Source organism: Cheilinus undulatus, linkage group 20 (genome assembly GCF_018320785.1).
Source record: "Cheilinus undulatus linkage group 20, ASM1832078v1, whole genome shotgun sequence".
Taxonomy (NCBI): domain Eukaryota; kingdom Metazoa; phylum Chordata; class Actinopteri; order Labriformes; family Labridae; genus Cheilinus; species Cheilinus undulatus.
Window position 1 is genome coordinate 22,030,149 of NC_054884.1, and position 15,445 is coordinate 22,045,593.

Consider the following 15,445-nt stretch of genomic DNA (forward strand, 5'->3'; position numbering starts at 1 on the left):
CTCTAGCGTGTGTAATCAGAACATGACCAAAAAAAAAAAAAAAATTACGAAGGAACAAACGGTCGGGCTTCAGTTCTGCTTGAACTGGATCGCTCTCTTCAGGTAAAGTGTCGTTCGTGAGCGAACCTGACCAAAGAGTCGACTCTTTTACGTGGCCGATAAGATCCGGATCCCATCTGAGAGCCGTTTTATATTCTTTCTCTTCTTCTTCTTCTTCTCTTCTTCTTCTTCTTCTTCTTCTTGTGTATTTCGTTTGTGCCTGTGGGTTATTGTATTGATTTTTAGGGATGATCTCTTCCCCGCACTGCTCTACCACAGGCACACAATGCAAAAAGGACAAGCTTGATGGTTTAACAGCTCAGTCAATGAGCAGATTTCGACTGACCCACAAGGTGTTTTGGGGAGACAGAATATTTTGAAAAATAATTCCATGATATTTTTGTTAAATGAATAATTAACCATGATTAATATAAAATATCAGCACAGATGTCAATCATATGTCATGATATTTTACTAAATTTGGCAGGTCAAACGCAGCCAAACTGGTGCTAAAGGTATTTGAGAGCTGAAGAACCAGCTCTTCTTGATGAACCGAAGCCAAATGATTCAGATCACTAAAAAGAACCGTAATTCCCATCACTACTCTCTACACATTTACAAGAGGGAGGAAAACATAGGACAGAATCACTTACCTATGGAAGCCAATTGAAAAAGAAAAAATCTGAGATTTTGGCCTTTCAAATAAAAAAAAAAAAGAATCAAAACAAAAATAAAATCCTAAATCAAAATTATGAGATAGTAAGTAATAATTTTATATTTTTCTTTTGCTGCCACAACTACAAAACCTTTATTGGTTTGTTTGATTTTTGTAACAAATATAACTATTTCTAACTCTTTGATAAATATTTTTTGGTTTACCACCAAGTATCTAACTGCCATGTTTATGCCATCATGTCAGTTTATTTTGTTATCTATCAGGATCACATTTATAAGGAACTGTACAGTCAGGGGTTCATCTTAGATGGGGGTGTGGAGAGGATGAACCAGCCAGATGACCTCAGATTTCAGCCTTGAGACTGCATAGTGCTTTTCTAGTCACCCGACTACTCATAGTGCTTTTACACCACAGGCCACACTTACCCATTCACACAGTGGCTCATGGCTGCTACGTAGAGTGACCGTTAGTATTAAATATTCCCATTCATACACATTCACATGGCACTGATTTGGGAGAAATTTGAAGTGAAGTGTCACAGGGTCGGCATGCTACTGTAGCAGCTGGGGTCTGAACCTAAGATCTTCTGGTTTCAAGATAACTGTGGCTCCTGAGCCACTGTCATCCCAAGAATAATCATGGTCAGTCAAAAGTAAGCAGTGCAAAATATTAATGAGATACAGCAACAGATTGTCAGGTTACATTTATGAAAACCTCTAGTTTTGAAAACTTTTGGGAATAGCTGAAAAATATATAAATCACATAACAGAAGTTATTTTTTAAAATTAATGTAGACATTTCAGTTTGAAAATTCTATATATTGTACCTTTAACTTATATATCAATGTAGCCTTGGTGTATTTCCTCAGATATTCCTGTCAACATGTCACTTTCTCATAAGTAAATTAAGAGCAGCTAAAGACTAGAATCACTTTCTCATTTTGTGGGACTATACCAGCCTGATGAAGCTTCCAACAAAGTAAGACTGTTACCTCTTTGTGTCGTAGTGTCATGACGGGATGAGGCTGACCTAACCGTCCAACTGTGGATCATTACACATATACAGCGACATCTAACCTCCCTGTCTGTCCCTCTGTGAGCAGACGGACAGAAGGATTCAGCCAGTCCTCTTGCATGCTACATGGAAGGGGGCTGGTCCATCATGGGACATGGTGTCAAGTAAGAGTCAGTTCACAGTGCCAGAGCTAAGTTTACCTCCACCAGAGACGCACTATCTCCAGAGTCTGAGAGTCACTGCCAGTCCTTCTACTAGACTGAGGCTTCACTGAGTGACAAGACATCTTGTTCTCATCTTTTGATATTTTTAAGGTTTTTTGGGAGAAGGACAAGCACTCACGATGCAGTCCTGTGCCAGGTGTGGGTTTGTGGTCTACCCAGCTGAGAAGATCAACTGTATTGACCAGGTAATATACAGAAATATGTAATCTTTTTAAGGTTTCTGAAAAATGGTTTAGCTCATTTTTTAAGCTTTTGTGAGGAATTTTAATCTAGCTATGAAACAGACTAGTACTGATACTGATGGCTCTTTACAGACAACGTAAGTGAATCAGACCACCAGTCATTCAACTTCAATAAAGTTATTTTTATCAGCAGAAACTAGGTGGTTTGACTGTTATAAAACGAAGGATGAATATTTGATGGAAAGCACAGCTTAAGAAAAAAATAGCAAAAAGATAACATTACGGTGAAGTCCAGTCTAACAGGAGCCTGTTATTCCTAATACTTCTAACTGCTTAAAAACAAACCAAAAAGTGAGATTTTAATCACATTAAAGAAATGTATAAATGTTTTAAAAAGACTGAGGGAAAAGGTCATAAATTTCCAAGTCCAACTTTTACTCAAAACATATAAAAAGAAACACTTAAAGGCACATTTAAAGAGTCTTTAATTTTAGCTTAACACTAAACAGTAGTAACCAGAGTTTACCAGAGAAAATCACAAACACATATATGCACAACATTTAGGCTTACTATAGGCTGGTATTTCTTATTATAAACTGCCACATAACATCACTGCAGCAAGCGAAGTTTCAAGGAATGGGAGCATCTGCTTATAAACTGCTAGTGATAATAAAAAAAATAAATACAGCCTCATGCTATGTAACTTTAGGTATCTAAAATACTAAAACAGTAATAATGATGAGTACTTCATAAAAAATTCCAGTTTTGATATTTTTATAGACCTCCAAGTATTTAAATTTTAATGAATGAGATCAAGATATTAACTCTTACATAAAGCTATGTTTAAGAGCCAGCAGGTTCTGTTAAAAGACCATGCAGGGCTGCCAACATTAATTTAGTCACTTTTAACAATCTTGTGAACTGGTATGTTTCTTTTAATGAATTTGCAAATTAGAATTGAGTTTTTAAAGATTTTTTTGTGATCTTTCTTCTTTAGAACTGGCATAAAGCATGTTTTCACTGTGATGTCTGTAAGATGGTCCTCACTGCCAATAACTTTGTAAGCCATAAGAAGAGGCCATACTGCTCTGTGTAAGTAAACTCAAGAATAGCGCATATATGTCCCATTTAGGTTTTTCCTTAAAAAAGGACAAATAGAAATTTGTTGTTGTTTTGAGCTAAAAATGGAAGATCAAAATTACGATGTTTTTTACATCTCATCCTTCCAGACACAATCCAAGGAACAACACATTCACAAGTGTCTATGAGACCCCCATCAACATCAACGCAAAGAAGCAAAGCAAGGCGAGCAGTGAGGTAAGATGATGTCATGTGTGAGAAGAGAAAAAAAAAAAAACGTGCGGCAATGTGAAACCAAATATTTCAGCCTTGATCTGAGTCAAGGTGCATTGTTGACAGGCTGACATAAGTTACAGTCTATGCCATGACTGAGATGGACATTTATCATTGGTTTGTCATGACTGGCTTTACACTGTAGGTGCTATTCATAGGTGTCATTGTGTTACTTTGGATCATCAGGATTACGTTCTATAGGGGGTGATGCATGCATAACAATTCAATTTTTTTTAACAATTTAAATAAATTTTCATTAATGTACAGTATTATTCTGAAGTAGTAAAGCAATACTTTGGTCTATGTGTCCTCTTTTCATATCACAAATGTACTTCAAAACAGACAGCCCTGCTTCTCACTTTATTAATCAAGATGTAAAGCATCCATTTATTCAGAAAATGTAAAGATCCGACCCTTAACCGTGAAATCAAATTTAGAAAAAAAAGCTTGTATTTCTCTTTATTGGTTGGAAGAGAGAGTTATGGATGCCTGCTCGGACTCCACGGTGACGCTAGCGGTGAGGAATGGAGATTGTGGCTCTGGTTATTTCTGTTACCGTGACAGAGGCCAGACAACCCCCTCTGGTTTGGCCCACTTTATACTTCAGGGGGCTAAAATTATACATCAGGAAAAACAGCCCTGCATCCCTTCCTCTCCTCTGCCCTGCCACCTGCTGCTGCCTGTCTGTGTCTACGAGCTCATGCAATGCTCCTATGCTTATATTAGCAGTTGGCTAGCAGGCTCATCTGCTACTGCTGTGCGCCACCAGAGAGTTATAGGACTTAACGTGTTGATATCTGATCTGAGGGCAGACTTAAGATCATGCTGAGTGACCCTCAGTCCTGTCATCTTAAATCAGGTTGACAAAAAAAATCATGCTGTGGAGGCATATGATAACATGCAGAGCTTTTGTTTTCATTAGTTTCCTGGAGATACTTGATTTCTGATGGTTTATTAAGTTAAATGATAGTCCATGTAAGTATTGATTGGAAATTTTGTTTAAGCTTGTCCAAAGGGCGCAACAATCCTTACAAAATGAAAGTCTAATTAGTATATGAAACCTGAATAAATAATGACCTAATTTCTTCTTTGGTGTTGCCACAGTATTTTTTTTAAGTTAGTCAGCTAGTTTCATGTCTTCTTTAATGTAGCAAGTTTAGAAAAAAATACAATAAAACAGTCTATGCTCAGATATAGTGAGTACCTGTGATTACCAATTCCCCAGTGAAAATTTGTCAGATATAAAAATAAAAAAGCATTGAACTTGACCAAATTTTCAGCGGCAATTTTCCTGTTACACCGTGCCCAGTGTGTTAAAATTAAATGCTATAATATGATACTGCCGTATTCCTGGTTGTAATTGTTTTAACTTAGAGATCATGAAAAGTGACAATTATGTTTCAAGTTTAAACACTTTTCATAGCACATTACCGCAAACAGCTAATGTTAGCATCTAGCTACTCATTTCGTAACCCTGCTTTTAGACAGGAAGTGATAATGGCTAGTAGTAGTAAACTACAGCACAACAACAAAGCTACATAATGTTAGGCTGGGATTTATCAGTCAGCTTGATTAGAATTAAGATTTATTTTGTAGTACAATGTTATGCATGGTTTTGCTAGCTTTAGCTGAAAGTAAAAAATGGGTTAACAATAGTTTTTCCTTTCTATACAGCCAGATGGAAAAATACAGATTGCCACTGTCAATGTCTTTTTAGTTCATCATTTATCTTGTGGTGTAAAAATGCTAATATGTCATGTATCATAAGCTACTTACTATCCACATAAAACTGATTCAATGGAAAAATCTTGTTTCAAGTTAAAACAAAACACTTACATTCAAGAGCTAACGTTAGAATACAGTTACAATGTGTCCCAAATCATGTGCTGAACATGAAATATTTTCAATACATAAATACGCTGTGTGTTTACACTGAGAAGTATACTCAAATGCAGTAAATTACAGCCACACTCAAAAACGTCTAAGAAGGCACTTCACACCCTCAATGAACATCTTGGTGACATAGCAGATGTTGTACTGTTAGCATGCTAGCTCGCTAGCTAATGTTAGCATCCACTAGCAAACTAACGTCTGAGTAGCAATGGCAGCAGATTTCAATCAAGAAAAAGGCATAAAAGGCATTTTATTTTTTTAATTGAACACTGTTAACAGAAAATTTAAGTTACATGATCTTAATAGTGAGAGAAAATAATAGTCAAATCATAGAAGAAGACACCACGGCTAAACGATCAGCACGTCTTGTAGGTGGAAAATCTCAGTGCGTCATAACTTTGCAACATCACTTTTAGACAAGGAGTTGCTAATTTGGTAGTGTACCCCAGCAGAAAAGCTAGAAAGCTACATAATTTTAACTGGAAATTAAAAGGCAAGCGTGATAGGAAGAGGGATTTAACCTTACGCAATGTTAGCTACTAAGTGGTTGAATGCTAACTAAAGCTATTGTCTAGAGGTAGACTAGACAAAACAGATATTCCAAAATTAGTTGTGGAAATTTTTACACTTTAAGAGTCATTAGCAAACAGCTCAAAGTTTCATCATTTAATGCTTCATTCTGGGTCCTTCCTGGCAGGTCTCCTTCATCTTGATTGGAACATCCCATGTATTTATAGCGGGATGCTAAAGTTATCCCTCCATCATTAAGCATCCTGCTAAGGTTGTTGGGTTTAAAGATGACACCATAAGAATAGAGTGATGTTTTGCTATGTGGGTTTAAAATTAGGTTAGTAACCACCAGTGCAGTGAGTGTGCTTTCTTCATTAATTCAGATATCAAAGTGGATATCTGAAACACAAGTATGTTTGCTGCCTGTGCATTGGCGTCGGCCTTGGCTTATTGCTTGCTGTCTGTGTGCATCTGTTTTAGCTTAAGTATCGCGAAGATGGTGAACGCTTTATGTCCACCTTCCACCAAGACATGAGGTCCATGGAGCTGGAGAGGGCACGACTAGCCAATCAGATGGCAAGCCAGGTGAGCTCACAGAAGAGCAACTGGCCATTATCTCCAGTTAAATGGATTTGAAGCCCCGAATATGGTTAAATTTTGTGAAGTATTGTAGCTGTTTGCATGTCTTCAGCATACACAGAAAACAATCCTTATAACCCTTCATATTAAAAGGCACTTAAGGTAGCATGACCTGCTTTGTGAGTGGATAAAATGATCAGGCTTGTCTTCAATGTCTTAACAGGCCTTCAAGTCTCAGTCTGAGTTCTCCCAGCAGCAGACATGGTACTCAAGCTCAATGACCAATCAGGAGGTAGTTACCATGTCACAGGCCCAGAGTACTATCAGTGATGTGAGTGTACAAAAAACATGGTTATTGTGATTTTTACTTGCATTTATTTGTTCGATACAATACAAATGCTTGATATTTCCTTGCTAGGTGAAGTTTACAGAGGAGTTTGAGTCGAAAGGAAAAGGTAGCTTCCCTGCCATGATCACACCGGGTTACCAGGCTGCTAAAAATGCCAATACTCTGGCCAGTAATGTGAGTAGCACAAGATATTTTCCTTTACATCCTTCCCCAAATCCCTAAAATCCCACCAGCTGTTATAACAAATATGTCTCTTCTATGGTTTTTTCCAGCTCGAATATAAAAAAGGACACGAGGAGAGAGTTTCTAAATACACCACGTTTGTTGATCCACCAGAGGTGATTTTGGCGAAGAAACAGGGGCAAATTGTTAGCGATGTAAGCGTTTATACACTGATTTTATACACTAATACAGCATGTTTTATTTCATCATTGGACTACTTATCCCAGATGATACCAGCTGCATTAAGCAGTTTAAATTCTTTCAAATAAAAACAGACATTATTGTGTTTTTTTCCCCTTAAGTATGCATATACAGAAGAGTATGAGCAACAGAAAGGTAAAGGGAGTTTCCCTGCACATCTTACACCTGGATACAAGATGTCAAAGAAGGCCAGTGAGCAGGCTAGTGATGTAAGTATGGATAAACTAAAAAGTACATGAACTGTTACAGACCCCTGATCCTGAATTAGTCATGCTTGTTTTTTTATTTTTTCCCCCAGATAAAGTATCGTCAGACGTATGAACAGGAGATTAAAGGGAAAGCAAGCACGGAGGCAGCTGTGGCTGAAGCCGTTCATGCCAAAGAAAATGCAGAGAATTTCAGCCAGGTGAAAAAAAAAATTGCTCATAAGTTTTCATTAATGAGTGTGATTATTAAAGCATATTATCTTCCAACCCAGCATTAGTTTTACTGTTATTTATATTTTAATGGTGGATATTTAGTTACATGTAGTTCATAGCTTCAGATATAGACATGGAATGTTGTGGGGATCGGGTTAATTTTAGCCCACTGAATGCCTTTATATACTTAACATTACTTTTTGAATTAATTATAAATGAATAAAATTGAATTCAGTAAGTAATGTTCCCTTTGCAGATTGCCTACACTGAGGAGTATGAGCAACAACGGGGCAAAGGAAGTTTCCCTGCCATGATCACTCCTGGTTATTATCTTGCAAAGAAGGCTCAGGAGAATGCTAGTGATGTAAGTATCACACATACAGCATCCAAGTGTCCCTTACATGTCATTTCAATGCAGTTTAAACTGTTTAAGTTGTTGTATCATGGCTTATCTACCAGGTAGTCAATTCAAAGTCTTATTCCAAAACGTCACATCATATATAGTTGAGACAGCTACCATCTACATTTAAAATGGTACCCCAGAAATAAAAGGCACAAAGGATACGAATAAATACTACAATAGAAATACATTTATTAATATTATTTTGGTTGTACGCCTAATTTGGGAAAAAAGTCTCTCTCTGTTTTTGCAGTTTTGATCATTATCAATCGTATGAATTTCATTCAAATTATGATTCAAGTTATTATAGCATAGTTTTTATTAAATGGAAAGTATGTAAATATTGCCTTGTAAGATATTTAGTCAACTAATTTGGATATTAGAAAGTGGAAGAGTTTAGGAACAACAGCAGCTTAACTGCGAAGCAGAAGCTCACGTAAAATCACAGAGCATGATCAACAACTGCTAAGGTGCATGGTTCATAAAAGAGTTCTGGATTTGCACTGGCATTTATGAAAGCACCAAAAAACTGGCTGGACAGTCATGTAATGGGTTTCCATGGCAGAGAAGCTGCATGCAAGCGTCACATCACCAATTCCAATGCCAAATCTCGGTTGGAGTGGTGTGAGGCACACCGACACTGGACTGTGGGGCAGAAGAAACATGTTATGTGGAGTGATGGATCACGCTTCTCTGTTTTGCAGTCAGATGGGTGAGTCTGGGTTTGACGGATGCCAGGAAAACGGCACCCACCTGACTGCTTTCAGTGTTACATTTTGGATCTAAAGTTACAGTAGTTTAAGGTTAGACTATCAAAATCTGTAGGTGCTTTACAGTTAAAAATGGAGTCTGCATCTGCCATGATGTTCACTCTGTCAAAGCATTTCAAAGTGTGGAGTGCAAAAGCTCCAGTTTCATCCATCATCTGACCATGTCATCACCATGCAGAATGCATGAGAGAAAGCAATGATAGAGCCTCCCTGTCTGCATGTCATCACTCTTTAACTCTCCGCTCTGACTAAATTAGACTGTGGGAGAGTGTTTGCAAGCATCATTAATGTCCTCACACTACATGCTGTCCTCATACATGCAGTAAATCATCTCTCACCCCTTTGCAGCTCAAATACAGGAAAGACTTAAACAAGATGAAGGGCACCTCACACTTCCATAGTCTGACATCCGAGGACAATCTGGCTCTGAAGAATGCCCGCAAGATTAACAAGCTAGTCAGTGAGGTGAGCTTTTCAACATTTATTTGTGACCTGCCCTTTCTATTTCCTAAATCTATGCTTAAGTTTAAGATGGATGATGCTGTTAAGTGTTTAGAGCTGGAAATATCAGGCATGGTGACTAAGTCTCCAGCAGACATGAAGCCACCTAAGTTGCATTTTTAGCATCTCTGACATGTCACCCTGCTGGGGTTCCATTCAAGGCCACAGGACACCCTGTCAAAATAAAGTTACCTCACACATGAGCTTTGCATTTAAGTCACTTTAAACCATCCTCAAGAAATAAATATGCTAGAATAATAATGCTAGCCATCCTCTAAGAAAATGTGAGATTTAAAAACTGAGTTTCTTTTCTACAAGGTGAGCTCTGTTTAGCATGAATGTTCAAAAGTAAAAAACTCTCTTTGGTTATTTTGGTGTTTAAGGCACTGACATGTTGAATGGTGCCATGCTGTCATTGTTAAGCTAAGCATCACATATTTCAGATTTAAGGTCTCTGTGTCTCTTGAGTTATGAGAGAAAAGTGTCAGTGATGGTGACTGATGAGTGGCGAGTACTTTAAAGCTAGGACATAACTGAGCTCAGGCTGGGCGTCAACAAAAACAAGCGTCTGAGACAGAAAAAGAAAAAATGTAACAAACCAGCTGCTGTCATTTTTCATATGTTAAATCAGGTGGAGTACAAGAAAGACCTGGAGAACACCAAAGGTCACAGCATCAATTTCTGTGAGACGCCGCAGTTTCAGAACGCTGCTAAAGTCGCCCAGTTCACAAGTGATGTAAGTTTTAACAATCAGTACAGATGAATTATTGGACTTTTGAGAAGATATTTGGCCATAGCTTATAAATCATCTGAGCATGATGATATGATAGAATCCTGCCAGATAATTTTTCTTTATCTTTTTTTTTAAAGAATAAGTACAAGGAGAAGTACACCAGCAATATGAAGGGCCACTATGAAGACTCAGGAATCGATAAGAAGACGATGCACGCCATGAAAGCCAGGAAACTGGCCAGTGATGTAAGGATTGATTTTTCATGGACTTATTGCAGTAAATCAAAGCAATTATACATATCATTAGGGCACCAAATTTAGTCAATTTTTGATTTGTAATCAAGGGTTTAATGTTTTAATGATGATATTTAATGTCCGATTTAAAAAGCTATTCTGATTATCCTACTGTTGCTGTGTTTCTTTTGCTGACAGTAATATATTCGGGATAGTTATTATTATAATTTTGACCAAAATTAATATTTTTGATATATATTTTTTTCCAAAATATATGCAGAATTCTTTTTCTAAGGATGCACAATAATATCAGCACAATAGCTTAAAAGCTTAAAAAGTAAATATCTTATTAGCAGATTTGAACATTTCTGACGATATTTGGATAAATTTTAAAGGAAATTAGTATTGATAGCCACTTACAAGATTAAATTAAATCAAAATGAAAAGGCTCTAAGAGTTGGAATGGGGATGTTCATCTGGGTTTGTTAACTTGATGCTCTCATGTAATAGAAATTGCCTTTAAGGGGCTAATAGATTTTGCATTGTTGGGTGCTATTTTAGCTTATATTTTTTCTTAGCGAAACCAAGTTAAATAGATAATTTAATTGATTATTTATATAAAATGTTCAGTAAAACTAGTTGTTTCTTAAGAGAAGAGAAGTTAGTTTCTTAGCATTTCAGTCACATAAAATCTTCAATATTTTAAAAATAGTAACTTTAAATTTAGAAAAATATAGCCTATCCCTTGCTTCATCTTATGAGGCAAGAGTTAAGTCTGTGGAGTTTTTGACACAACCTGGTATACATCAGTACTGGCACTAAAAAAGGAGAATGGAAATTTCAGCATATCAGGTGTAGAAAAAAAATCGGATGTCATATCACTGTCATAGCTTTCTTGTTTTCTCCAGATTTCTTATAAACAAGGTGTGGAACAGGAGCAGGGTGAATACAACTACCCAGCCACCCAAACACCAGGTTACAAAAGCGTGAGGAAACTGGACCCACTTAAAGACGTGAGTCAAGTCCAAGTGTCAAACATTATTTAATCTTTTTTTTTGTTTGTTTGTTTACAGTGGTATGTCTTTATCTAGTTAATTTCCATCCATCCGTCCCTCCATTATATATCAATGGGTGAGAGGCAGGGTATTCCTTGGACTGACAGTCCAAGGAATACCGGTCAATCACAAGGCTGACATATAGAGAAAAACAACTGGACACACTCACAACTTCGGGCAATTTAGAGTCTCCAGTTAACCAAAAAAGCATGTCTTTGGGCTGTGTGAGGAAGCCGGAGTTGGGGGGCTGTGTTGGCTGAATTGGTAGAGCAAGGATCCACGCCGGTCACTGGTTTAAATCTTTACTCTCGCTACCACTGTCTCATCTCATGAAGGCAGAGATCAAAAATAGTCTTTAAAAATGGAGCAGCACTGTTATTTTTGTCTTTTCTGATTCATTTCTCATAATTGTTTTTCCAGAAAAACTACAAGCAACACATCGACCAAGTCAAATACAGTCCTGTGACAGACACTCCTGAAATTATTTTAGCAAAGAAAAATGCAAATCTTGTCAGCAATGTAAGTATTTAATGGATAAATCACCATAATGGTTTAAAAGTAAAAGTTTAGATGTAATACCAGCTCTATCAGCATTTTTTAACTGCGTATGAAAGAAATGGCTGTTGGGTTTTATTGTGTTCATGTATCTTTTAGCTCAATTACAAAGCAGACTATGAGAAGACCAAACATCAGTACACACTGTCCCAGGACCTGCCCCAGATTAAAAAGGCTAAAGCTAATGCTGCTTTGTGCAGTGATGTAAGTTATGACATCTGCAGTATTCATGCTTTATTATGTGGTTGATGAAAGGAAAGGGTTTATTTACTGAGGTGAATTTGTTTATTACAGATTAAATATAAGGAGGAGTGGGAGAAGACCAAGTCTAAAGCCTGTGACATTGGCGTGAACGACCTGAGTGTCAGAGCAGCGAAGGCTTCCCGTGACCTCGCCAGTGATGTAAGCAAACACACGCTATCTGCCACTGCAAGGAGAGTGACTGTATGAGCAAAACAGCTAAGTGGGTTTACTCAAATATGATAATTAAATTACACGGACATGGGTTTCAGATTAAATACAAAGAAACCTACATGAAGGACAAGGACAAGGCAGTTGGGGTCAACGTGAGTGACTCCAAGACTCTGCATTCTCTTCAAGTAGCTAAGATGAGCAGCGATGTAAGCAGAGATAACTATTACAACACTGAATAGTCAATACCACCAATTTTTACACATGTTATACTTAACACTAACAATCAAACATAACTGTTTTTATTACTACTACTTTTGTCAGATTGCATACAAGAAGGGCTCCAAGGAGAGCCAGAGTCAGTTCAGTCTCCCTCATGATATGATCAACCTGAGCCACGCCAAAAAGGCTCAGACCCTCGCCAGTGACCTGGAGTATCGCACAAAACTGCATGACTACACTGTCATGCCTGATGACATCAAGATTCAGCAGGCCAAGAAGGCTTATGCTCTGCAAAGTGAGGTAAGAGAGGGGAAGAAGATATGACTCATATCATAGCTGTTTTAGTGATGTTCTAATACAAATAAATAAGGGTCAACTGATATTGTTTTTTCAGGGCTGATATTGCCACCTATTAGTAGTAGTGCATGTGACTGATAACTGATATATGGAACTGATATGCATTTGTTATGACAACTTCTACTTAACGTGGCAAAAGTAAAACTGCATGTTAACAATTTAAGGAGGCATTCAGCACCAGCTCTGTCAACACCAGAAACAGCACAGATCAACACTGTGGCAGCAGGAAACAGGAAGTGATGCCATACATCACTCAGGCCTCAGTGTTGATTGGCTGGTAGTTGTGTGACATCATGACAGTCAGATAATGTTTCTAGTGGGACTTTAGGTGAGACCGTAGAGTAAAAACAAAACCAGAAGGGAAGACATGTCTTGCAGCGTAGCCAAAGTAGCACACCTTTGAATTAGTTGGTTTTTGCCAATTATTGGGAAAATAAAATGCAGATACCAATAACTGGCTAAATGCCAACTATTGGCATGAATGATCGGCCGGGCCAATAATTGGTTCAGCCCTACAGATAAATGTACTGGAAATGCCTTAGATTTAATCTGAAAATTATTTTGCCAACCAGGTAATATCAAGTGAGATGCCAGACTCAAAAATTCTAAGCCTCTCCAAATTAATTGTATGTAGCCTGTGATATCAGTGCACTGGTAGTATAGAGTGTAACATTACTGATGCTTAAAAATGTAATTACAACTTTAAAATAGCCACGTTTACGTAGTTGAATTAAGGGTTTTGGTTATATTTAAGTTTTGAGTTCAAAATCTGTGTTTCTCTGATCACTGGATGCCAAAGGAAATGTAAGCTAAGCTGCTACCAGCATGGACTTACCTTGTTTGTAGTTTCTTAGCTTGTTGAGTTTGATCCTGAGTCAAGCTGTAAGAAAATGATAGAAAACAGACATTGCATTTATACATGTTTACAATTATTACACTGTTTTAAAGTGACGAAGACAAACTAATTTTATGTACAACATAGCCCCACTAGCATATGGTGTGGCGTTAGTTAGCTAAACTACATGCTAGAACAGCTTCAGTATAGCTGTATGTCATCTAGTTAAGTTGTAAGTTCCAGATAATATTGTTTACATGAGGTTAAGATAATTCTAAGAAAGAAAAGTAGAAAGACAGAAACCAAGCAAGAAAGAAATGTTTCTTGTTTTTTTAGAGACTGGGTGTCAAAGAACACGTTGGCTAAGTTGCTACTAGCATTGCCCTACTTTGCTTTATGGATCTCAGCTTGTTGACTTCAATGCTGAGTAAAGCTAAAAGAAAATGATGGCAAACAGTCATTATGTTTACACAACGTTAGAAGTATAATACTGCTTTAAAACGTATTTTACAACAGTGCCCAACAAGCATAGAGTGTAACATTAGTGAGCTAAACTATATGATAGGAAACTTTTAATATAGCTGTATTTAATTTAGTTAAATGATAAGTTCCGTACTGCCTTATTTACATGCGACAATTTTAAGAAGAGAGAAATGTATTTTATTTTAAAGCAAGTTTTTTTCAGAGACTGGGGGTCAAAAGGTACGTTAGCTAAAATGCTACGATATGTCTCAAATTGCATACTTCTGTTATTATAGCCTACTTTATTACAGTACACTTAAATGTAAGACAGTTTACATTGGTGTTAGAGTTAGTATTTTCTTAAAAAATACATTACTGTTTTGCACTAACAGGAAGTGACTGTTATAAAAGCCTCTGTTTTCTTCTTCACCTACTTTTTAAAAAGCAGACCAATCGTCATTTGGTCATGCTAATCAAAATTTGACAGCTATTTTTTTCTTTCACTATGGGATTCATGTAACTTGTATTTCCTTTCTAACATGATTTGTTCAAAGAATTTAAACTTTTGTGTTCTTGATTGAAATATGCTGGCATTGCTAGTAAAATGCTTTAATGTCTGCTTAACATCTGCTTCATCACCAACATGGTGTTCACTGAGGGTGCGAAGTTTTGATCGTTTCACACTCAATTCCTGGTCGTTTTGAGCACACTAGTAGTATACATTTGAGTATAGTTCTCAATTTAAACACACTTTACACACTTATGTACTTAAGATATTTAGTGTTTAGCACAGAAGCATATGATTTGGTACACACTTTGCTTTTTGTAGGTTTTTTTTTTTGCTTGTTTTATTGAGATGGTCAGGCTGCTAACAATCTTGACATCCAGTTTATCTTTTCAGGATTCGTAGTTTGAACTTCTGCAGTTAAGGGAAGTAATTAGAGGGGCACACTCAGTATTAGCCAATACTGAAGTGTTAGTGTCTGAACAGATACGGACTGTAGCAATGGTATCTGGATATCTCTAAGCTTTAACAAAATAAAATGTTGTTTTCACATTTTTTGCCTCCACAGAACCAGTATCGCTCTGACTTGAACTGGATGAAAGGAGTGGGCTGGGAGACTGAAGGATGTATGAATATTGCCCATTCCAAGAAAGCTGGAGAGCTGCTCAGTGATGTCAGTACAATCATGTATTTGTGTTAAAATTCTAATGTTATCATCTTTTCTGGCACGTTGTTTATCTACTGC

The 15,445-nt window shown here is 37.1% G+C and overlaps 1 protein-coding gene across 3 annotated transcripts in view; it reads left to right on the plus strand.

The window, feature by feature from the left end:
* Nucleotides 1-1,930: 1,930 nt before the first annotated feature.
* The window catches only part of LOC121528750 (nebulin-related anchoring protein), a 28,267-nt gene continuing 14,752 nt past the window's right edge, over nt 1,931-15,445 (plus strand). Inside the window, exons 1-20 of one of the 3 annotated variants that reach the window (XM_041816325.1) lie at nt 1,931-2,138; nt 3,133-3,227; nt 3,365-3,452; nt 6,372-6,476; nt 6,694-6,801; nt 6,889-6,993; nt 7,092-7,196; nt 7,344-7,451; nt 7,541-7,648; nt 7,918-8,025; nt 9,180-9,296; nt 9,964-10,068; nt 10,203-10,310; nt 11,207-11,311; nt 11,774-11,872; nt 12,008-12,112; nt 12,203-12,310; nt 12,421-12,528; nt 12,644-12,841; nt 15,269-15,373. In XM_041816325.1, the coding sequence (XP_041672259.1) occupies nt 2,073-2,138; nt 3,133-3,227; nt 3,365-3,452; nt 6,372-6,476; nt 6,694-6,801; nt 6,889-6,993; nt 7,092-7,196; nt 7,344-7,451; nt 7,541-7,648; nt 7,918-8,025; nt 9,180-9,296; nt 9,964-10,068; nt 10,203-10,310; nt 11,207-11,311; nt 11,774-11,872; nt 12,008-12,112; nt 12,203-12,310; nt 12,421-12,528; nt 12,644-12,841; nt 15,269-15,373 (2,154 nt within the window). In that variant the 5' untranslated portion in view covers nt 1,931-2,072. The remainder of the gene's footprint in view (nt 2,139-3,132; nt 3,228-3,364; nt 3,453-6,371; nt 6,477-6,693; nt 6,802-6,888; nt 6,994-7,091; nt 7,197-7,343; nt 7,452-7,540; nt 7,649-7,917; nt 8,026-9,179; nt 9,297-9,963; nt 10,069-10,202; nt 10,311-11,206; nt 11,312-11,773; nt 11,873-12,007; nt 12,113-12,202; nt 12,311-12,420; nt 12,529-12,643; nt 12,842-15,268; nt 15,374-15,445) is intronic. The other 2 variants (XM_041816327.1, XM_041816326.1) reach the window with 2 other exon arrangements.